Raw genomic sequence first — 24,842 nt, 5'->3', positions numbered from 1 at the left:
CTTTGTCCTGATTTTTCACACTTGCTATCTGGTCACTCTAGTAGGAGCACTGGAAATGGATTTGCGTTGATCTTTGTGATCTCCCTGATACAACAGGATCAAGGCAACTATTACCCAATACCCAACCCTCTATCCCGCCCATGGCCTGGGCTATGCACATTGCCTGCTGGGAGTTGTAGTTTTATTCAACAGGCGCAGGAGTTCGGCTGGACTACAAATCCCAGTAGCCCTCGCAACAGAGAGCGGCTCCCTAGCACGATTCTCCGTCTCTTCGTTATCGTGATTGGCTCCGAGTTATGCCTCTGAACCGTGATTGGCTGAAAGGGCTTGTCTGTCACCAAACGGCAACGGGTCAGGTTGGGATTTTACGGTTTGTTAGACGAGGGTTGGGCGTGGCTGCTGTCCTCGCGGGAGGCGGGGCGGGGCGGGACGTGCGCTCGCTGGTCTCCTAGCGGAGCCCGGAGCACAAGGGGGCGGGGTTCGCGCAGATCGCTCCGGCTGCCGCCGCCGCCGCCGCCGAGGGGGAGCTGGCCCAAGCGCCCAGCCGTTCCCAGGATAGGACTGCGGCGCTGCCTGCACCCTGCCCTGAGGCCGGCAGCCGCCCTCACCCTGGGGCTGAACCGCCGGAGCCGGGACGTGTCCTCTGGACCCTGGTGGTAGCACCGTCTCCCCCCACCACCCCCCGGCTTCTCCCTATGGGAAGCTCCCTGGCTCTGCAGCAGCGGGGGCCGAGCCTTGCGCGCTGATTGGAAATCTCCCTCGTCCCTGCCTGGACCTTCGCTGCCCGGGACGCGGGGGGCTGCCCAGGCTCCAGCAAGAGCAAAGCTCCGCAGCCCTCCTCACCTGCCGGCTCCCGCCCCGCGCGCCCCCGCTCTGCCATGGTGAGGGGAGGCCGGGCCCCCTGCGCCGAGAGCAGCATCTGCCCGGGGAGGCGAGACGCGTGGCGGCTCTAAGGGCGAGAACTGACAAAGCGGGGGACATCCGCGGGCCGGTGGTGACATCCATGGGCTGGGCCCGCACTTTATTTTTCTTAGCGAACTGTTGTTGTTACTTCTATACGAGGCGAAGCCGGTGAAGGTTTGGGCGGCCTGGAGCCGATCAGAGAGCGATGGAGGAGGGAGAGGTGAGGTGGGATGGGCTGTGCAGCAGGGATGCCAGCACTCGAGACGCTGCCTTGGAAAACATCCGGCAAGCTGTTTTGAGGAGAATAGCACAAAATTCTCCTGTAAAGGAGGATCCTCCTCCTGAGTCATCGGAAGGACACTTAGCTTCTGCTACAGCTCTGGAAAGATTGAATGAGATGCTGGCTCGCCTGCTCATGCTTTCCAAGAGATGCCCCTTTAGAGACGTGAGAGAGAAGAGTGCGTCTATCCTAAGCAATGTTCAGGTAAGAGTCAGTGCCCCTTTCAGCAGACACCTCTCCAACTTCTTATCTCTAAAGCGCCTTAGAATGCCTCACATTTGTAACTGGCGTTATCGTGATGCAGGAAAAAACCCCATAAGGCTGTAGTGCATGTTCATCTGTTAAACACAGAAAAGCTTTCGTTTTTGACTCTCTAGATTGTTGTGATGTTCAGTCCGTTAATAGAATGACTATGTTAAGTTCTTAAGATTATTAGCTGCAAAATAGTATTAACTTCTGAATAACTTTTTATATAATTTGACATAACTAAAATAGCAACACAGTTTAGTTGTGTCAAACGAGTATATAACATTGATAAAGGAAGTCATCTACTAAGAACTTAACGTTTTTATATGGGGAGAAGTTCTGTCTCTTGGACATAATCAGCTCCTTTTGCAAATGAATTCCTGTGCAAGCTTTCACAATGAAAAGTGGGTTGTTTATTGGGACACAAGTACCTCCGGGACTCAATATATGCCTGAATTATTATTTTAATATTTGTCAGATGTTACAAGGGCTGTGATTATGCCAGTCTTGTTAATACAAAATCAAGAATCATTCACATGTTTTCCCATACTAATCTTGTTTGTTTTTAGTTGGCAAACATCAGATTTAAGATTGTTAGAAAATATCAAGATCTTTTAAAATATGCTTTCTCCTCTGAAGCTTATTTTTGAACTATAATCTTGATTAACAGGGTCATCCTTGCCCATATGCAGCTGCGTAGGGCACCAGGACATTTGGGGCACCACCCTGCCTCTTTCCACGCCTGCTCCGCCCCAGCCCTGCCCCCACTCCACCCCTTCCCCTGAGCTCCTGGGGCGGCAGGAAGTGGAGCGATTGGCGCCAGCCCACTCTGCTCTGCCGGCTCCCAGCCACGCTGCTGGTGAGTGCTGGGGGCAGTTCCCCCAGTCCCCAAAGTCTGGGAGCCAGGGGAGTGGAGTGGGCTGGGACCGGGTCACTCCACTTCCTGCGGCCCCGTGAGTGTGGGGTCGGGCCCGCCCTGCAATCACCAGGCGTCAGGAAGTGGAGTGACTTGGCCCCAACCCACTCCGCTGGCTCATGCTGGGGGACTGTTCCCCCCTGTACCTCAAGCCTGCTCCTGTCCCCCACAGACTTTGGGTACAGCCCCCCGTGCTGAGGCCAGCCCCCCACGGGGGGGGGGGGGGGGCGCTGTGTAGGGCACCAGAATGTCTAGGGATGGCCCTGTTGATTGATAAGGTCAGTCTGTTACAAATGAAAATATAAATCCCAAATCAAATAGAAATAATCATAATTGTTGGTGATAAACAAATTCACAAAGACTCAAGGATTTGATCATGAGAAGAACTAAATTAAACCTCTATCATTAAAGTTATGGTCTCACAGTACCTGGTGGTATTGAGCTCTAAAACTGACATGTTAAGAATAGAAACTTTAATAGTTTCTTTGTTTTGACTCTTCTGAAACCTTCACAAATGGCTAATAAATATTGTTATCCTTCCACCAAAGGATATCACAGCACTTTAGAAACACTACCTTTATGCAATAGTTATTAACTTTTTACAGATGAGAAAATTGAGGCACAAATGTTTAGGTGGCATGAACTAGGCTACAAAGGAAATCTGTGGCAGAGCTGGACTTAGAACCTAGATCTCCTGGCTCTCAGAGTTGTGCTGTTCTCCTTTCTCTCATTGCATTCATAGACTTTTATTAATTTAGTTGCAAAATAACCTAGGAAAATGTTTTCGAAATTATATTTTATGTTCAGTTGGTTCTTGTTTTTGTTACAGTTTGAACTAAGTACAAATGTAATCTTGGTTTGCAGATTGAGGGAAGAGGAAAGTTTTCTCTTACCCTTGAAAATTTTTTCACTGGTGTGTAATTATATGACAAGGTGATCTCTTTTGTATATAGACTAACTCATGCTGATATGCATATCAAAGCAACATTTTGGGAATCAAAATGATAAATCCAAGATGGTGCATGAGGAATCACTTTCAGATATCCTCATATTAACACTTATTTGTTTAATTTGTTAATGATAAGATAAATTAGATCCAAAGATGTAAGATTGAAATATTGTTAGATCAGTATTTTTCTCCAGTAAAAAAATTCTGAAATAAGGCACAAACTTTTAACACTGAGGGTAATTAGCCATTGAAAGAAACCTGACCTAGATGACTTTCTAAAATACATTTTACTGAAACACAAATTATTGGGCACAATACAGGGTTGACTGGGTGAAGTTCTATGGTCTGAGATATACAGGAGGTTAGACTAGATGATCTAATGGTCCTTTCTGGCCTTAAAACTTACGGAACTGTGAAAGATTCTGAAGAGTTTGAAAATTTAAACCCTGTTTGGGGATTTTGCTATGGGCCTTTAAAAAGCCAAGAAACTATCTGGAAGAATGTTATCAGTTTGCTAAGAGTTTGGATGTAATTGATCCAAATCAAGAAGTCACATGATCATATATAAGCTATTGTGATTAAAAAAATAGATAATGGATGATAGATGAAAGGGCTACAAGATAGCAGATTGCTGGCTCCTAAAGAAAGAGGCTACAATAAAGATCTCCTAGCGAATTTAGTTAAGAGAAAGTGAAATCTCACACAAACTAATACCCACCTCTTTGTTCTCACTTATTCTACAAATGTGTTTCTTTTCAGTGTTTTGGTAATTACCTTGGAAGCTTGGTGTTCTGATTCATTTTTTATGCCTATAAATCAATCCATAATTTTGTTAGATTTCAACAAACATGGGACCTTTTTGGTCTTTTTCTATTTGATTATTACTGTCTCTAATCTTTGAAGCAGTAATTTGGGGAAGTGAGGTGGAAAATCAAATTAGTTTGTCAGTCCCTTCAAGAAGCCACTAATATTTTAGAGGAGAGTCTTGCGGAGATATTCTTATTTTCATCTAAAACTAAAAGTTGAATTTGGTGGCAGTACCTGTAGATGTTAACAAAACTTCAGAGTAAATTCCACTAAATGGCCTTTGTTGTCCAATAGGTATGTGTAGGAGGCCACAACAGCCTCCCTGAATAACCCATAATGAGTTTTGCATCAAAATTGTATAATACTCATAGGAAAACATTGCCTTTGTGGTTGTTTTGGAACAGTATTGCTGGGAGATCAGGTCTGGATTATTTCTTCCATTTTGTAGACTGTGTGGTTTGCTGGCTGTGAAACTAAGGAAAATATTACATACCCATCATCAAGCACCATTTTGGCCCAAGTCCCCCATCAGTTACATTTTGCAATGAAGATAAAAATAAATGCTTTATGAAACATTCAGTTTACCTGTGAAACTTGCTATTTTTAGATTAACAAAGGAGTAAATAGCTCTGAAATTAAAAATGGTTTGACGTTTTATAGGAATAACATCTGAACTTTTAATTCTAAAGGTCTATTAATCATATTATAGGACATGAAATGATACTGATCTCTGTTCTTAATTTCTCTATTAAACTCTAGTTATATAGTATTGCACAATATGGAAGTCATTCTTTATAAAGAATTGCTTTCAAATACAAATGAATTCAGAGTTATTTAAAACTTTTGCTTCATTAATGTTCTTCTGTGACAGTCTGTTAAAGAAGTTACTATGTTTAATTTAAATTCCTACTAATTAGTTTTAAATATTCATTTGCAGTATCTTAATTTTTCTTGTATGTTGTTGTAGAAGACGTAACACGAGAACGTACTTTTTGTACTTAATCAGACAGCTCCACCTATTTTGCTTACTTCAGCAATCTGAAAACTCAGAAGAAAGAAGCCCTTTTTTTAACACGTAAACTTTTATTGCAAACAAACTTAATTTGAGTGCTAGTTCTTGCTGAGAATTGACATGTCACCTGGAAAATACTAGCAAACTGAACCACTTTTCTTTCTGCTTTGAAACTGACTAGTCAGAAGCCAGTTATAATGTATAACGTAACAGGAAATAATTTTCAACCCAACTGGAATACTTATATTAAAATGTTGCTGTTTAAATAAAAATATTAGAGGGACAACATGACCTTGAATTACGTTTGCATCTGAATGATTTACATACTACTACTACAAGAAACACCTAAGATTAATATATCTGAAAGAATTTTTTTTAATGTTACTTTATGCATTTGTAGTTCTTTGCATATAGTCAATTGCACTGTATTGTTTGTGATTATTTGCATTGATCTATGAACTGTTTTTGGGGGGAGCTCACATGCATGGTTTTCCCTAGTATTTACATGTAATTTAGCAACAGACCTGATGTGTTTTTCTGAGTTTGGGGCCAGGAGAATATCTTCTTTCTGCGACCTCTGCATAAGCCTGGGGAGTAGAGAAAGAAACTAGGGGGGAGGTCTAGGCAAGCCTTTGCTTCTGCTTCTCAGCCCACTGAATGGGGGCAGGAGGGGAGCTAGTGGACTGGGAAGATGAGGGAGTCTCTGTTACTCACCCAGACTTCTGTATAGTTCATGATAACAGGAACTGATAATGTGGGTGACTGCTGAAGAGACACCTCATGATTTCCCCAGGCCCCTGCATGGAGCCAGGAAATGAGGAGTATGTCCCTCTCTCCCTAAGCCCCTGCATGGGAAGCTGGGAAGCTCCCTTAATTCAGACCCATGCATAGGTCTGGGAGCATCTGGCTGCAACTGGAGTAGATGCCCAGCCCTTTCCCTCCTCCACAACACCTGGGATAAATAGCTTGCAGAAGCAAGCTCCCCAATTTGGCTCAACAGACTTTGGTTGTGGGGTGCTCTAAAAGTATGTAGACAGTGCTTTGAAGTTGCAGCTTGGGCTCTGAAACCTATCTCTTCCCCCCCCCGCCCCCCCAGTAGGTTTCAGAGGCTGAGCTTCCAGCCTGAGCCACAACTTTAAAGTGCTGTTTTCACACTGATTTTTAGAGTGCTAGCCCAGAGTCTGTTGACCTGGGCTGGGAGCCTTGTTTCCATAAGCTGTGTAGACATACCTTAGGTAAGTAGTTCTCAGCCAGGGGTATGTGTACTCCTGGGCCTACGCAGAGGTCTTCCAGGGGTACATCAGCTCATCTAGATACTTGTCTAATTTTATGACAGGCTATATAAAAAGCACTAGCAAAGTCAGTATAAACTAAAATTTTGTACAGCCAGTGACTTGTTTATACTGCTCTATATACTATACACTGAAATGTAAGTTCAATATGTTCTAATTTTATTTTATAATTACATGGTAAAAATGAGAAAGTAAGCAATTTTTCAGTAATGTACTATGACACCTTTGTATTTTTATGCCTGATTTTGTAAGCAAGTACTTTTTAAGTGAGGTGTAACTTGGAGGTACATAAGACAAATCAGACTTGTGAAAGGGGTACAGTAGTCTGGAAAAGTTGAGAGCCATTGCCTTAGGTGATTGATCAGGAAGGATGTTACCTCTCAGGTTCTGTTGAACATCAGAAGAAGTGTTCACCTTACCCGTTGCTAGATTTCTCCTGTGGTGCCAAGGTAAACGGGTGTCGTTCTCATTTACTTTGAGCAGTTCAGATGTGCTGGCTACTCATTGCACATGATTAAGCCTGGCTTACAGGGAGTGAATAACATTTCTGGACTGGGTCTTTGGTTGTCAAGGCAGTTTAGCCCAGTGATTGTGGTGCTAGGACAGGATTGAGGAGACCTTGATGCTATTCCAAACTCCTTCAATTACTTACTGTGTAACCTTAGACAAACCACTCTGCCTCAGTTTCGCCTATTCAAGATCAGGGTAATGATGCTTTCCTTTGTTAGCCACTGAGCTTTAATGAAAAGTGGTAGAAAAAAGGTTAAGTGGTGTTGCTGGATAACAGGATTTTCCTTCAGGATATTTCAGTATATTATTTGGGTAGTTTAAATTGACCCTGCTACTGTATGATATTTAATGCTTAATTTGTAATGAAAGAGGTGCCCAGGCTCAAGCAATTTTTTTTTCTTTCATAACTGGCGTGACAAGCCCAGAGGTGCTGGGGCCATGTACTGCCAAGCTTAGAGATGCCGGGGCACTGATGGTACTGTCAAATATTTTCATGTTTCCGTACGTTGCTTGCAGTCATTCAGTAATAGCGGAAGCTTCCCCCAGATTACATTCATAATCTGTTCAGGAAGGATTTGTTTACATATCCTCTCTTTCTAGGCTAAAAAACAAACTCAACTGGTAAATGCTAATCTCTTTACAGATCAAACATGAAAAAATCCAGCACAACTTCTGTTCACTTAGTACTCCACTGTTTAGTAAATGAACATATGTATTTTAATGGTTTTTTTTTCTGCATTTTCTTCTACCAAACCAGTTTGAATGTATTTTCTGTGTCTTGCCAATCATTCAAAGTGGCCGGGGAAGGGAATTAGTGGTCTGCTATTAGAGCCTCTCCTAAAAAGTCCTGTTGCCATTCTATCCATATACTAATGCTGAAAATAGTTGCAGCAATGTTTGCTTTGTTAGGTGCTCTTGGTACTATCAGTACTGAAAAAAGTATTGAAGACAAGCTATGACTTGCCTAAACGAGAGCTCCTGTTTCTGAGGCTGGCAGAGGTTACAAGTATTATATGGGTATTGATCTTAATCTTCCTGGTGGAGAGAAGCTTCTAAACCTCTTAACCAACATCAAACAGTCTGCTTCGGGAGATACCTAAAGTTTCTCATTTACTAGATGAAGCAAATTCATTGGCATCAAGGAGGTCGTAAAAGCCTCTTTTATTATGCTTGTGTATGGAGTGTTTGCTTGTATAAGAAAAGTATGTCAGGCATGTGTCTGTTTTTGAACAGTTTTCCTTAGGACTTGTCTACACAGAGAGGTTTTCGTGAAGTGTCTTGGTTCTGTTCTTTTTAATAAAAAATTACCACTGTACACACAATACCATCCCATCCTATGAATTATATGGCCAGTTATTGCAAATAGTATAATCTACTTTGGAAGTGGATTAAGTTAATTGTGGAATGACTTTAGTGCAGAGTAAAGATTTGTTGGTGCGTTTTATTTCACCATGACTTGATATTCCAATTATCCCACCCAGCATCTTCTCATGCCAGGACTGTCTTGCCTGTTTCCTTGTGTACCTTCTACTGTTCTGGGGTCACCTTGACAGGATGTCACCTCCCTCATTTAAACGCTTGTTTGCAGGCAAGATCATCTCTGTATGTGATATGCAACTCCAGGAGTTTGCAATCACATCATGTAACACTGTTAGAGTGGCCATGCCATATGCAGCTGCCTGGAGTCATGCAGATGTACTGGATTTTCTCCGCATTTGGGGGAAAGAGATGGTGTAGCTTGCCTTAATCAATGACAGCCATCATAATAATCATACATATGCCCTTACTGCTTAGCAAATGCCTGTGAACAGTCACTTCTGGAACAGTGTCAATACTACGCCAAAGCAAGGACCTCTGTCAGGCTTACAAAAGTAAAAGACAGTAACAGGATGTCTAGCAACACTCCAACTACCTGTTCCTACTTCAAGGAGTTGAGAGAGCATATTTCCTGGGAGGCCATAATTGAAGCTCAGTTTCTTGTGGACCGCACCGAAGGTAGTGAGGCTGTGGACCCTAAGGTCATCCACAACTTTGAGAAAGAGAAGATCTCCCCTGAAAGCCAGGATCTCTTCTCCCACACAGGAGCCTGAGGCAGACTGAGGCGATGCCTACACTAGGGATCTGCAACCTTTGGCACATGACCCATCAGGGAAATCCGCAGCGGGCCGGGACGGTTTGTTTACCTGCAGTGTCTGCAGGTTTGGCTGATCGCAGCTCTCACTGGCTGCGGTTCACTGTTCTAGTCCAATGGGGGCTGCGAGAATTTTTGCATTTAAAAACAGTAGTTCGGATTATCCGTTCTTAAAACTGGAGTGAGTAGTTGTGAGAACATACTGGGTCTCATAGATCAGACTTCTGAATTCTGTGCTTATGGGGATATGTTACAACCCATTGCTTTGAGATGATAGAGAGAAGACAGTATATGAACTTGTTGAAACTCCGCATGTTCTGAAGGCTTGAACTAATGGAGTCAGGTCATGCTGCTAAATTCCGTTCATGTTGCTGTGGTAGTATGCTATAAAGCTGGGAGGGAGGGGAAACAGTTATAGCATCTGATTGGAGACCACTTTATTCGGCAGACAGTCTTTTCAGAGCATGCTCTCTGATTGGAAAGACCAATCTGCAACTTGACTGCCAGACAAGAAAAACTGTCCTACAAGTGAAAAGTCAGTGTTCAAGCAAACGACTGAGCTTCAGGAAATTGCTTCAATAGACCTGTCAGTTCTTCAGGAAAACTAACTCACTTCTGCTGCAAAGAAACTTGTGCATGACAATTTGAGTGAGAGGCAGAATATCCAGAATTTGTCTGATTCTTGTATATGTCGCAACGAATTCTTAAAGTGTGTGTGCGCCTCGCTGTTTGGAGTAGCTCACAACTGTGAGTGCTAGTCTCAGGTCAGACTGTCAGAAAACAGCTCAGACACCCCAAACTGGTAGTATATTTTATAATTAGATTTTTACTAAGTTAGTAACAAATGTGAACTCCTGGATCAGTATATTAGCCTTACCATGGAGTCCCAGGCAGTCCCCTTAGGCCCTCCAGCCCATTTGCCACCCAGACAAACTGGACTTTGTGATGATGGCCCTTTATACCAAATATCACATTACATTAAGTTACTCCCAAACCCAAAGGGCCAGTTACTTATCCTAGGTCAGTGGATACTCTGTCTCACACCAAAGACAATGCTGGCAGCAAATTTATCTAGTAAACAAGGTCTATTAGCTAAGAAAAGAAATAAGTTGTTGTGAGGTTAAAACAGGTAAAATACATTAACAGGTGAGCCAAAGTTTGTAAGTCCAAAATGTTAACAGAGTTGTAGTAATCTGCTAGATTTCCAAAAGTTCCTCAGGGTTATCCAAAGTAATTCTGGGGATCTCTGTCCACTTGTTTGGTATTCTACCTTGTTTAGAATCTAAAACAGTTCAGAGATGTAGGATCATTCCCTTAAACCAGTATTTCTTCAAGAGATATCCCTGTGGGTGCTCCACTCCAGGTGTTGGTGCGCCCCTGCGCCTTCGCTCAGAGATTTTGACAGCAGTACTCGTACTAGTCGTGCATGCGCAGAGCCTGCCCCACGCGCTGAGCATGCCTCAATAATATGCGTGCGCAGTCGGTCTCCTCAGTTCCTTCTCTACTGTCCCCGGCCAGAAATGGAACTCAGCAGACTTGACAGAGAATTTTCTCTCACCTTGTTTTAAAATAATGTCCTTGTTAGCTTAGCTTCCCAATAGTATTTGATACAACTTCCCCATCTCCTTCTCTCTATTAAAAACAAAAAATAAACAAACAATCCTTTTTTCTCTTTCCTGTCAGCGGCAGCCGCTTCCGACATGCCTGGCTCCCCAGGCTTTAAGCGCTGCTCTTCCTGCCGCAATGCCATTCCCATCTCCGATGGCCACTCCCAATGCATAAAATGGGCACCTTATACTCGGGATCACACTCGATATGCCACCAGAGGCAGGGGTGAGACCTGCTTGGTACCACCAGTAGACAAATCTGCCATTGAGTCACAACATTAGGCAGCCGCTTCACACCTGCAGGAACAATCACCGTCTACCTTCTCCGACCCAGTAGTTACACCAGACGAAGCAATACTTTATCCTCCTCTGACGTCCTTGGATGATTCTTCAAAATTTCAGGACCTCTTTAAAAGAGTTGCCAATGAGCTAAGGATTAACTTGGAAGAAATTCCTGAACAACAACATGAGCTAACCGACATCCTGCAACCATCTACTTCTTCCAGAATTGCATTACCTCTAAACGCAGCCATCGTGGAACCTGCCAAAGCCGTCTGCAAGCCTACCTACCTGCAAGAGAGCAGATCAGAAATATTTTATCCCTTCCAAGGGTTCTGAATTCTTTTTCACCCATCCAGTGCCAAATTTGCTGGTAGTAGAAGCAGTTAACCAAAAGAACAAACACCAGTTTCCCCCACTCAACCCCATCTGACAAGGACAGTAAGCAATTAGATCTGCTCGGGTGTAAGGTGTATGCGTCTTCCACATTACAATTCTGCATAGCTAATTATACAGCTGTTCTGGCAAAATATGACCACAAACTATGGTAAACTGATGGAATTTATTGCTGACATTCCAGAGAGAAAAAAGCAACAATTTACAGCCATAGTTTCTGAGGGACAAATCATCTCCCGTACTGCTCTTCCAGCTGCCCTTGATGCAGCCAATACTGCAGCAAGATCCACTGCCACAGCAGTTGTCATGCGCCAAGATTCATGGCTCTTGTCCTCTTCCTTTCCTCGGGAGGTCCAAAATACCATTGAGGATCTCCCCTTCGATGGCGACAAACTCTGCTTCCACAACGAATGATGTACTTCATTCCATGAAGGACTGAAGGGCAATGCTCCGGTGTCTAGGAATCCAAACCTGTGCAACCAGAAGGAGACTATATAGATACCAACCTTACCAGTGTCCACGTTACTCCACATACTCCCATCAGTCTCATAGACCACATGAGTAACAACAGCAATGCCAGAGACCCAGGTATCAACGCTGCTGTCCCAACTTGTCAGCAGCATCTCAACCCCCTCCGACTAATAAGCAAATTTTGAAGCCTTGGTCGAGGGTTTATAAAACACTATGCCCATTCTTCCATCAATGGCAGAACATTAGCACCAACGAATGGGCTATAGAGGTCGTCACAATTGGCTATTCCATCCCTTTCCTATCCTTGCCTCCCACACATTCCCCCCCTGCCCAGTTCCTCTTCAGGAACCCCTCTCATGAGCAACTGCTCCTCCAAGAGGTACAACATCTCCTTCAATTGGGAGCAGTGGAAATCGTGCCCGAACATCACAGAGGAAAAGGTTTCTATTCCCATTACTTTTTAACAGAAAAAACAGGGGTAGCGACTGATTCTCGACCTCAACAGCTCAACAAATTCATCAAAAAGCAAAAGTTCAAAATGGTTACCCTCACCACCATAATCCTAGCGCTGGAGCAGGGTGATGGGTTTTCAGCCCTCGACCTACAGGATGCCTATTTTCATGTGACTATACATCCGGCCCACAGACGTTTTCTTTGCTTTACCCTAGGTTCAACACATTTTCAATACAGAGTGCTGCCCTTCGGCATATCCACTCTTCTCCTCCCCCCATGTTTTTTTCCAAATTCCTCGCTGTCATCACTGAAAGGGGAGGGTTTATAATATTCCCTTACCTCGATGACTGCCTCCTCAGAGCCTCAACGCTCAACGAATCACTTCGATCCACACAGCTGACCATCGAATGCTTCCTGTCCCTTGGCCTACAAATAAACATTTCCCCTGATATCACTTCTCCACAGGGTTCTGACAAAGATACGGCCAGATCGTGCCACGGTAATTCTGATTGCCCCGTCGTGGCCCAGACAATCATGGTAACCGTTCCTCACCAGAATGTCAATTTGCCCACAGATTCCACAGCCCCTCAATCCAAACCTCTTATCACAGCAACACGGGAGATTTCTCCACTCCAACCTATCCATGCTTTACCTCAAAGTTTGGTTCCCACATGGTTATCACAAAATGAACTAGCATGCTCAGAACAGGTTCAAAGAGTACTCTTACACAGCAGAACACAATCTACTCACACCACCCATCTCCGAAAGTGGAAGTGATTCACACAGTGGTGCTCGACCAAACAAACTCCTCCCACTTCCATACCTCTTCCGCTAATACTTGCTTAAGGTCTAAGAGGTAGTCAATCTGGCTTTTCTTTCAGCTCTGTGAAAGTCCACTTAGCTGCTATTACAACCACAAGATCGACGATACCTCTGTTTTTGCCCATCCAATCAGCAAGCATTTTTTTCAAAGGGCTCCAATCCCCATACCCGGACGTTAAACCGCCTACCTCACCATGGGACCTCCATTTAGTATTAACATACTTGACTCAACAACCTTTCGAGCCACTAGCCACATGCTCTCTTACACCTCTCCATGAAAACAGCATTTTTAGTGGCAATTACCTCTGCCAGACGTGCAGGAGAAATAGCAACTCTCATGGCGGACCCACCTTACACAATATTTTTAGGGACACAATTACCCTCGGACTACACCCCAAATTTCTTCCAAAAGTGCATTCATCCTTTCACATCAATGAACCGATGCACCTACCAACCTTCTTCCCCAAATTGCATGCAAACTCCTTCGAATCCACGATGCATACGTTGGATGTACGCAGGGCTCTGTCCTTTTATTTGGATAGAACCAAACCTTTTAGGAACTCTTCCAGACTCTGTCTCCATTGCGGAGCGATCCAAAGGAACACCTATTTCTACCCAGAGACTTTCCAACTGGATCTCTAATTGTATCTGACTGTGCTATCAAATAAAGGATGCAACTCCTCCTGCCTCCGCTAGAGCTGTAACTACTGCCGTGGCTTTTCTATGCAAAGTTCATCTGGCTGACATTTGTAAAGCAGCCACATGGGCTTCTGAACATACATTTAAGCATTATGCCCTTATTCAAGGCCCTCTCACTGATACACAGTTGGGCAGAGCTGTATTATCTACCATATTCCTACCAGATCCGAAGACCCTACCTCCTTGAGATGCACTGCTTTTAAGTCACCTGGAGTGGAGCACCCACAGGGACATCTCTCTCTCGAAGAGGAGGTTACTCGCCTGTGCGAGTGTCCCTATGGGTGCTCCACTACCGGTACCTACTCTCCTCCCCTCTACTTCGGAATTGGGGCAGTCTCCGTTGTAGAGAAGGAACTGAGAAGGCCAGTCACGCATAGGTACTATTGAGGCACGCTCAGCATGTGGGGCAGGCTCTGCGTGTGCACGACCAGTACAAGTACTGTTGTCAAAATCTCCGAGCGAAGGTGCAGGGGCGCATCAACATCTGGAGTGGAGCACCCACAGGGACACTCATCTCGAACGTCAGTTACTGCACAGGTGAGTAACTGCCTCTTTGATCCTGTTCACAGAAGATAATTTGAACAGCATACTCGCCCATGTGGGTTTTCCTTTGTTTGCTGTGTGAGGAATGCCCATTGAGTTTTCGAATTTTCATTGTGAACTCAATGGCCCTTGCCTCGAAGTTAGTAATCTTCATTTACATTTCCCAGGCTCCAGTCGTGTTTAATGGGTAAACATAATTACTGGGATATATGGTGTGTGAACTGTAATGTAACAGCATATAACAATCCTTCATTAGTTTTCATGAAGTTTACACAACAAGTAAATTCTCATTTTAATACTAAAACACCCTTTTGATCTAGGGTTAATTAAGTACAGGAATATACATAATGTAAATAGTCTTCACTTTTTTGTAACCTGTTGATTGCTGTCATTCACATTTCCTTTGAACTAAATTAACACTCGAGTGAATTAGTACACTTAACATTCTTTTGATATTTGTGCACAAGTTAATTGGGTTATTGCTCAGGCCAGCTCAGGTCAGAGCAATAGCCCATCAGCATCACAGGTGAAATGCACTTCAGTGCAGGGTCTGGATTTAAGGGTTTAAGTGGTACAAAAGTCCATCAGTAGGCCCTCTGCATTGTAGTGAATTTTGCCCAGCCTGAGTAGGAAAACAGTTTCTAGATTAACAAGGTCTGCAGCAATGAGTTGGTCTGCACCTTCTAGTATATCTTAAACTAACAGATTAGCTAAAATGTACACAATTAAGATATTCTTTGAGAATCGCCTTGATAATCTTAGTGTTTATAAAATCTGTTAGTTTTTTTAGTAAGCTTATTTTTAGTTCTGTTCTGGTTTTCTGAAACTTAAAATGACTATAGTTAGCCTGTGTAAACTCTAATTTCTCTGGGTGCTTTAAAAAAAATACTATTCTCTCAAACTGTGATCAAACAATTTTGCACTGCTTCTGTGGTACAAGTACAGGAGTATTTGCATTCATTTCTTTCTCCCTCATCTGGAGTTTGTGGCCCTCTTTATTTAAAAAAAAAAAAAGGGGGGGGGGGCAAACAAACCATATGTGTATCTGTTTAATTCGGAGCTCTTTATTCTAGACTGAACACTGTAACGAAGAGTTTTTGGTGCTTAAGTTTGTCACTTTGAACTAAGCAAAACTAGCATGATTGCTCTGAATTGTGAAGGTAAAACTGATTTGGTGTTCAGTGTTATGCATTAAAGCATTTGTTCTCTAACAATTACCAGACTGTAGTTACAAAAAAATTGGCCAAAGTACTGCTAAGAACTATAAATGGTAAAACTAAGCAGCTAATTTCAAAAATAAAAGTACAAAGTAATTTAGGCCCCCCTGTGTCAGAAGCCCATTGGTGGTATGTATCAGCAATTCCTATCAGGCCTGACAAACTCACTACACTGAACACATTGCTGTTCGAGAACAGGTTCCCAACCTTCCACAATGCCCGAGCTCAAAAGGTAGAGAAATATGCCCCTCTGGTCAAAACCTTGAGAGCTAAGGGTTACCAGGTCCAGACACACGCATGGCTCGTCGGAGCCTTGGGTGCAGTGCGTGTGTTTGGACTGGTAACCCTAAACTCTCAAGGTTTTGGCCAGAGGGGCATATTTCTCTACCTAACGAACGAGTGCTGAGAAAATGCGGAGTCGGTCAACCCTACACTCGGCTGATGCAGCAACTCATGGTGTCGGACGCCATCAGGTGGTCAAGGCACATCTACATAGAACACATCACTGGACATCAGCAATACCAGCAGGGATGAGCTGGACTGCTGATGAGAAGCGCAGTCAGGAAAGTAACTGAAATACTTTCCTCATGGATTGTATTTCAGTTACTTCATGTATAGTTTCATTCCATGTACACTACAGTATACATGGACAACCTACCTAATTCTCAATTACTGAGGGACAGTCTCCACTCATTGATATATTTTGCTTTCCACAAACAAATCTTCGTACAACTTTTTGTGAGTGATGTACCCGAGTATTTGGATTCTAAATATCTAAACTGTATTGTTAAATCTATTCACCGAAATTTGGATTATTGCTGATTATGTACTCCAAGTATCATATGACTTTTAAAAACAAACTTTGTATTTGTGGATAATGTAAGCACTATACCCAGATGTACAGACACTCTATTCTCAACCTATGTATTAGCTAATTTTTTTTAACATTAGCTTTATTTATAAAGAATGTTGTGTGAGATCAAATTAAAGCTTACATCCTGTTGGTCATCGTAAGCATTGTGAGGTATAGGTATTGGTGGTATTCATAGATTCTAGGACTGGAAGGGATCTCGAGAGGTCATCGAGTGCAGTCCCCTGCCCTCATGGCAGGACCCAATATTGTCTAGACCATCCCACATAGACGTTATCTAACCTACTCTTAAATATCTCCAGAGATGGAGATTCCACAACAAGAAGTTATGTTTATGTTTAAATTATGTAACCAGGCAGGGTTGATAAACAAGGGTCTCCCAGACAATGGAATGTTAATTTACCTGTCTGCGTAGGTCTGATGTAAAATCAAGCATTGTAAATGCCAAAACCAATGGGAGCTGCAATCGCATGTGAGTCAACAGAAAAAGCCTGGGGGCTGAGGGGAATATGAAATCAGCATGGGGAGGTATTGGAAACTGAAAACATGGGGATGGAGGGGTTGTCTTATTTCTGGTCTTTAAAAAATAAAATAAAAAAATAAAAAGCTTTCAGGAAATATAAGGAGACACAAAACTTTGTTGTTCATCACTGAGGCAGCAAAAAGAACAGAGCTTTTTGTATCCCTGAAAACTGGATGCTGGCTCTGAAATTGATGATGCTGTGAGGTTGCTTTAGGTGAGAAACTTGTCTGAGACCAATTTTAGCGTGTTAGTTTGGTTTAGTTTCTTAGTGTGGAATACTTCTATTTTTATTTTTAACCATATATTTTCCATTATTCTTACTCAGTATCGTTTAAGTCAGGGGTTCTCAAACTGGGGGTCGTGAGGTTATTATATGGGAGGTCGTGAGCTGTCAGCCTCCACCCCAAACCCTGCTTTGCCTTCGGTATTTATCATGGTGTTAAATATTTAAGTGTTTTTAATTTATAAGGGGGGTCACACTCTGAGGCTTGCTATGTGAAAGGGATCACCAGTACAAAAGTTTGAGAACCACTGACTTAAATCTCATCTCTTTCAATAAACTTCTGTTTTATCATAAATAGACTAAGCTAAGTGTGAACTCTTAGTTGGTTCAAACAAGTTGGTGTGTACATTGTGACTGGAGATAGTGAATTTGGTAATTTTCCTGTGAGTGTCCAGTGACAAGGGTTGGTAACTCCAGGGGAATGCTGGGAATTAGGGTGCACCAAGTGTTCCCTGCAAGACAAAATTAAAAGGGCTATGAGAGTCCTGAGAAGTGTGCCAGGGAGCCATCATCCAGTTTGGCAACAGCAAATCTTTTTCACTGAGGCAGGGGATTTACATGGTAACCTGCAGTTTTGGGCATGCTGAGAGTGTCACACCCTGATCCTGTAAATACTTAAATGTGCTTAACTTTGAGCAGTCCCATTGATTTGGGAATACTTGCAGTACTAACGATAAGCACATACGTGTCTGCAGGATTGGGGTCTTAGATATTATCCGTGTACATTCATTTCGTGCAAAGTTAAAACACTATTTGTAGCCAACTTCTAGTATATGTATGAGATGGAGAACTTTACGCTAAAATAAAAATACTTATGAATCCTCCCCCTCAGGTATACCTATCTTGTCACTTGTCAGTTTTATTTTCAGTTTATTTCAGCAGTTCTCAAACTTGATTGCACCGCCACCGTCTTATTACTACATGACCCTGGGTGGGGGATGGAGCCAGAGCTGGAGTCCCGCTGCCCCCGGCCGAAGTCCACAGGCTTCGGCTTCAGTCCAGGGTTGTGGGCTCAGGCTTCAGCCTGGGCCCCAGAAAGTCTAACGCTGGCCCTGGCAATGCCATTAAAATGGGGTCGTGACCAACTTTGGGGTTCCGAGCCACAGTTTGAAAACTGCTGGTTTATTTGATTAATTTCATATTTCATTAGCTTTATAATACAGCTCAACGTAAACATAATTAAACAACTGTTCTTGGTACTATTTACAGCTACAGTTGAATAGTATTTTCACTGACTTTGTTATTCTCCAACAAGGAGTATAACAGAGTTCTCACTTTTTGTTTGGGTACAGCAAGTCAGATACTTTATTTTTTTTTCTATCCATTGCATAAAGGGAGAGAGCTAAACAGGTCTCTCAACAGGTAAACAATTACAGCAAGCATTTATATCTTTTGTTACAGACAATAATGAGCAACAGCTGCATTTTGTTTATTCATAGGTTATTTTGATAACTTGTTTTGCTTAATATGGAATGTAGACTAAGAGTCTACAATTCCATATTATCTACACATTATTTACACAAGGTCGCAACAACTTTTTACAGTTCTTTTCCACTTGCCTCACATGTTCCTCGCTTCTACAAATCTCGCGTTATTAGAGTTACAGTTAGCATGACTCTTGCTAACAAACTGTTATACATTGCATCTCCTTCCTGTTAGTTTTTTCTTTGCTTCCACGACCCCCCCTTTTGTACTACTAGTACAACAAACATTTTAAAATTTTTATTTGCATTAAATTTTGGAATTTAGATTTTACGTTGGATGCTTTAACGTTAGGGATTTTGATTGGATGTAATGACAATGCATGATGAGCATGGACATGAAAGGTACTGCTATTATTACATTTTTAACAATAGCATAATTTTAAACTAACTAATAGCAATACAAGCAATAACATTTTTACAGCAATATGATGGGGTTGTTGTACAATTTGTTATAAAGCACAATACATTATATTTAGTACATAAAGTAGATACTTTATAAGCTGTATGAAAGGCATACTTTTGAATTTGATATATATATCGAAGCATGTGAATTTGCCCTTGTATTTTAGAGAGTTTTTTTTTTTTAAACCTTTGGTAACAGTGAAAGCATATTTTGAAATTGATTAGGTACTAAGCTAGTTTAAAGAGTATTTGGAACCTAAGGGCTACTTGGGAAATTTTATCTGCAGGCCAGTAAATAATATGATTGCCTGCAGTGGTAATGAGATTAAAATATAATAATGGAAGAGACTTTTGATTTGTACCAACAGTTGATTGGCTGCTCTCTGTAGATGTGTAGCGGCACAAATGTACCTATTGGAGTTAATTTTGTATTGATACATAAGTCAGAAAAAGCCCTGCTTGTCTTTTACTTGTTGGAGCAAACTGATCTCGAAGTTTCTTAATTACATGGAATCCTCCATAGTGCTATTTGAGTCGTTCACTATACAGCTGCAATTAAAAATTTAACTTTGTTTTGAACAACATTCTCTATTTAAAAATTCATGAGTGCTAATGTTAAATTTGCTCATACAACTCTCCTGCTACTTTGTATGTGCACATGTGATTCAGATATTCAACTACATGATCACATTACTTTTTCTGCATTCAATATGCTGTTTGGATGGTGCTTATGAAGGGGTTGGCTATTCAGATTTTTGTCATTGATGTTCAGTTTATGGTTCTTGCTGCATACAATTGAACTGAACTAAATGGGGCAGAGATTCTTGCCTCATTCACTGTCCAGCCTACAAGCTGAATGCAGATGCAATCTTAAGGAAAGAATAAGGTGATCACATAAAGACTATTCTAATGCGTACTACAAGGGGAAAGAGTTATAGGTCCCATGGACAATCTTAACATTGACTTTCCCTTTTTGAATGCTTCCCCATTCAAAGTAAACATTCTTTTAACAGTCATCAATTTGTAGAAGTAAAATGATACTCGCACCTTCTTGTCAATTGTTGGGAATGGGGGATGTCCACTTTAATTGAATTGGCCTCGTTAGCACCGATACCCCAGTTGGTAAGGCAATGCCAATCTTTTCATGTGCTGTAATGTAATATATTGCTTACTGTATTTTTCATTCCATGCATCTGATGAAGTGGGTTTTAGCCCACAAAAACTTATGCCCAAATAAATTTGTTAGTCTCTAAGGTGCCACAAGGACTCCTCGCTGTTTTTTGATAGATCAAAAGTTGATCATGTGGAACTCATCACTAGACTGAATTAGAATGTTCTGCCTTGTACAGTGTTTAAACTTGGTGAGTCAAGGGCTTATATGGAGTCCTGCTTTTATAGGTTCAAAATTTTATTCTCTTTCTGTGCATACCCTTACAGATGGCATTATATGCGCCTAATCATTAAACAATAAAGTTCCCCATAGTATTCTTACATGTATCTGAACAGACCCAATGAAACAGTGGCACATCACTTAACAGAAACTAGTGTGCATGCATGGAATATGGCTTTTTTTAAAACTTTTGTCAAATCAAAACTGATTTTCATTGGACTATTGAAAGATATGTCCACAACCTAAGTATTCCCTTCCAAACTCCAAGTTTCACCTCCTACTGAGTTGATAGGTATGTTGGGTTTTTATCACAATTAAAAAAAAATCGCACTCTGTTATCAAACAGGTGAAACATTTTTGTTCAGACTTTCCAAAACCTGGTTCCTGGGCTAAGAACAAACATGCAAAATTTCAGCTCCCAAAGGAATCAAAAGCATTTGAAAATGATAGTTGTGTAGTCTTAACCGTGTTGCTACATTCTCTGCCTATTTGCTGGTAAAAGGTAGCATGGTTTTGTCTAGTTGGTCTTTTACATCTTTTTGGAGCCTTAGGATCTTTCTCTGTACCACCTCCAGATTTCCTCCCCTACACTTCACGTCCCCTCACACTTGAGGGCAGTATAAATTCATTATTGAGGAAGTAGAGTACTCTGATGTTTCCACAAACACTTCTTGGAGATATAGACTAAACTGGTTATTTTAAAGATTTTTTTTTTTTTAATTTCTCCCTTCTCCCCACTTACAGAGAGGGTGATTTAGTGACATGTATGTAGAACTCCTCATGAATGGAATAAAAAAGCCAACATTGTCTTTAAAATCTAGTGCAGACAGCTCTATAATTCAAATGATAGAACAGGGGTAGGCAACCTATGGCACGCGTGTCAAAGGTGGCACGCAAGCTGATTTTCAGTGGCACTCACACTGCCTGGGTCCTGGCCACCAGTCTGGGGGGCTCTCCATTTCAATTTAATTTTAAATGAAGCTTCTTAAACATTTTTAAAACCTTATTTACTTTACATACAACCATAGTTTAGTTATATAATACAGACTTATAGTGAGACTTTCTAAAAACGTTAACATGTATAAACTGGCACGCAAAACCTTAAATTAAAGTGAATAAATGAAGACTCGGCACACCACTTTTGAAAGGTTGCCGACCCCTGTGATGGAAGTTGCTATCCTGAAAGAAAGTTATTAGCCTGACTCAGACAGAATTATAACTTGATTTTAAATGCAAGGTGTAACAAGATGCAAATATCTAATCCTCATAACTGTCTTCTGAGGTGAAATAGAACCAGCAAACAAGGCTGGAGGAATTGCTCAAAAAAAAAAAAAAAAAAATCAGGTCCGAGACCAAAGACTTAAAATATAGTCCATATCCTGATGAGTAAACATAGGATGAAGCCCAGAAGTTGTCCACAAATAGTAATAAGTGTTGGTATTCACCGTCTTTCAAAGAATTGTGTTAAGTAACTCCATTTTTTTTCACTCTAGTGGACCATACAGGAACTAGATCATTACCATCAAAAGGAACATAAATGCTTCCAAGTGTATATTCAGGCCAAATGTGGTAAGCTTTTGCAAAAGGACAGTTAAGTGATGTAATACAGTATACTAAATGTGCAAATACTTCTTGTTTTCTCACTCTTATTGTCAGGTTGACAAATACACTGTATCCAATAATATGTCAATCAAGTGGCACTGTGCTTCATCTTAGTTCTTTTGATAGCATTTGATTCAAGCTCATTAGTCTTGAGCACTAGTGAACCATATTGGTGGTGGTCGTCTGCTAAATGTTTGCCATAATTTTAGATTTTCAATCTGATTCCTGCAAAATACTGTGTTCTAGAAAGTTCTGTGTTTATAATACTGTAAAGTTAGTTAACTTGGCAAAGTGTTGAGATCTGTCATGTAGAAAGAGCAAAAGACTATGCTGTAACCCCTTTTTTATACAGTCTTTTATCTTACATTCATAGTCTTATGTGGAAGGCAGAGCACATATTAGGGAACTTGCATATGTTCCCACCGTCTGTTCCTTAAAGAAGTATTTTTTTTCTTCACTAATGCTGAAAAGGAAGAAATAAAAAAAAAAAATAAGCCAGACCACCATGTTTGTAAATTGGCGCTGCAGCCAGTCATTGCTGGGTTAATCTACCAGCAATGCCCAGGATAGTTCATTCCCCTTCTTCTCTGCAGGATAAGATTAGGGTTTTAGTTCATCCTGAATGTTATTTGCAAAGTGGTGAATATGTTTGAAGATGGCTGAGACAAAGTGGGAATACTTTGTAATATATTTGAAGCCTGTTGGTGCCTCAGTTTCCCCTTTCTGCTGCATTGTTAGTGAGTGGAAGGAGACTGCTCTCACGGAAGGCTTTGAGATATGGGTGTGGGTGTCCCCTATCTGTCTGGGCCTTTTCCCCATATTAGTGGAACATTTGAAAAGACAATGGTAAATCAAATTGCTCTGACATTGACGCCTAAGAACCAATGAAGCAGGGGGATTTGGATTTTTCCCACCTGTCAGCAGAGAGGCTGAACAAAATTTTCCACCCCTGGAGAATAAAGGATTGGGAAGGTATGAGGTTGGGGTATAAGTGTTGGCTGTGGGAAGGGCTCTCACCTGGAGTCTGACCAAGGAGGTCAGCCAGACACACAGAGCTTGAACCAGCAGCCAAGAACCGATCTCTGTAGGACCCTCTAGAGTCTAGAACACACCTGTTTGATGCTTCCCCATTTACAATTACATTTTGAGACCTATCAGTTAGCCAGCTTTTCATCCATTTAATGTGTGCCATATTAATTTTGTTGTATTCTAGTTTTTTAATCAAAATGTCATGCAAATTCAAATCTTTACAGAAATCTAAGTATGTTACATCGACACTATTATGTTTATCAAACTTGTAATCTCAAAAATCAAGTTAGACAGGATCTATTTTCCATAAACCCATGTTTATTGGCATTAATTATGTTAACCTCCTTGAAGTCTTTATTAATGTAGTCTCGTGTCCTCCACTCCATTGTCTTGCCTGGGAGTGATGATCAGACTGACAGGCCTATAATTACCCGGGTCATCCCATTTAGCTTTCTCCCATTCTTCTGAAATTTCCCTATTCCAAGATTTATTGAAAATTCAACATTTAATGGTCCAATGGAAAAACAAAACAAAAAACACCCCTCTTGGATGCAGGTTATCCGTACCTACTGATTGAACATCCTCATGAATTACTGTTAGTCAGATAATGACACTTTCCATTCTTTCCTCCAAATACAGAATATAAATATTTATCGAATACTTCTGCGTTTTCTGCGTTATTATTGATTATTTTTGCTGTTTCTATTTAATAATGGACCAAAGACAACAGTTAAGATTCTTTGTGTTCTTAATATGCTGGCCATAGATTTGTCCCCCTTTGCTTCCCTTATCAATTTTATGCAATTCCTAGCTTCTGTTTTATATTCATTACTATCAAATTCTTTTGTTTCATTTGTTTATTATATATAACTATTTTTACAGCTGACTTTGCGTCCCCTCTAAGTCAATTTTTTGGGGACGTGTTTGTTGTGTCATCGCGTCCGTGTCCTCTTCCTCCCCCCTCCCCCTTCACCCCTGTCCTCTGAGGTTTTCTTCTGCTCAGAATCAGTAGCATCTCTTCCCTGACGTCCCCCTCCCTTATCCAGGTCCTGGGCAGAAGAGAAGCAGCATGGGAAGGGGTAAAGGGGCAAAGAGAAGTTGTTAGTAGTGTGGCTGGGTCCTGTCCCCCAACTCTCTCTCCCTCTCTGCTAAAGCCTAGTCCTACATAAAGGCAGGACTCACCGACAGGGCAGGGTCTGTGTGCTTAGCCTTGAGGCTGTCACGCAGTTCTCTGCTCATGTGTCCAAGCCTGAAAATCACAGGAATGGAGGAGCTTCTTGCATTATCAAGGACTCCCCCAGCAGTCCCCAGAATCCTGTGAATCTCAATCAGTTTGTAAGAGTTGGCAATACTGGAGATTGATCTTATTTTCCTATGTGATCTGTAAAGGGCATATCACATTGGCACTATATAAGCAATATTCCACTTAGCTTGCACGTGCTTTACATTATATCTGAGGAGATATCGGAGCCATTAGCATTTATCTCTGAAAAGTCATGGAAGATGGGAGAGATTCCAGAGGACTGGAAAAGGGGCAAATATAGTGCCCATCTATAAAAAGTGAAATAAGGGTAACCCAGGGAATTACAAATCAGTGAGCTATTATAAGGTAGGTGTATATCTGGTTGGGAAAACCATTCCCAGAGAATAGTTATCAGTGGTTCACAATCAAGCTGGAAGAACATATCAAGTGGGGTCCCAGAGGGATCAGTTCTGGGTTCAGTT

General features: G+C 41.6%; 1 protein-coding gene across 5 annotated transcripts in view; it reads left to right on the top strand.

Annotated features, from left to right (window-relative positions):
- Positions 1–328: 328 nt before the first annotated feature.
- The window catches only part of SESN1 (sestrin 1), a 117,200-nt gene continuing 92,686 nt past the window's right edge, over positions 329–24,842 (top strand). For all 5 annotated transcript variants that reach the window (XM_065590202.1, XM_024102500.3, XM_005287652.5 and 2 more), the window contains exon 1: positions 329–1,387. In XM_065590202.1, the coding sequence (XP_065446274.1) occupies positions 1,109–1,387 (279 nt within the window). In that variant the 5' untranslated portion in view covers positions 329–1,108. The remainder of the gene's footprint in view (positions 1,388–24,842) is intronic.

The sequence above is a fragment of the Chrysemys picta genome, chromosome 3 (assembly GCF_011386835.1).
Source record: "Chrysemys picta bellii isolate R12L10 chromosome 3, ASM1138683v2, whole genome shotgun sequence".
Classification (NCBI taxonomy): Eukaryota; Metazoa; Chordata; order Testudines; family Emydidae; genus Chrysemys; species Chrysemys picta.
Note: the sequence above shows the minus strand (reverse complement) of the source record. Positions and strands in the feature narration are given on the sequence as shown.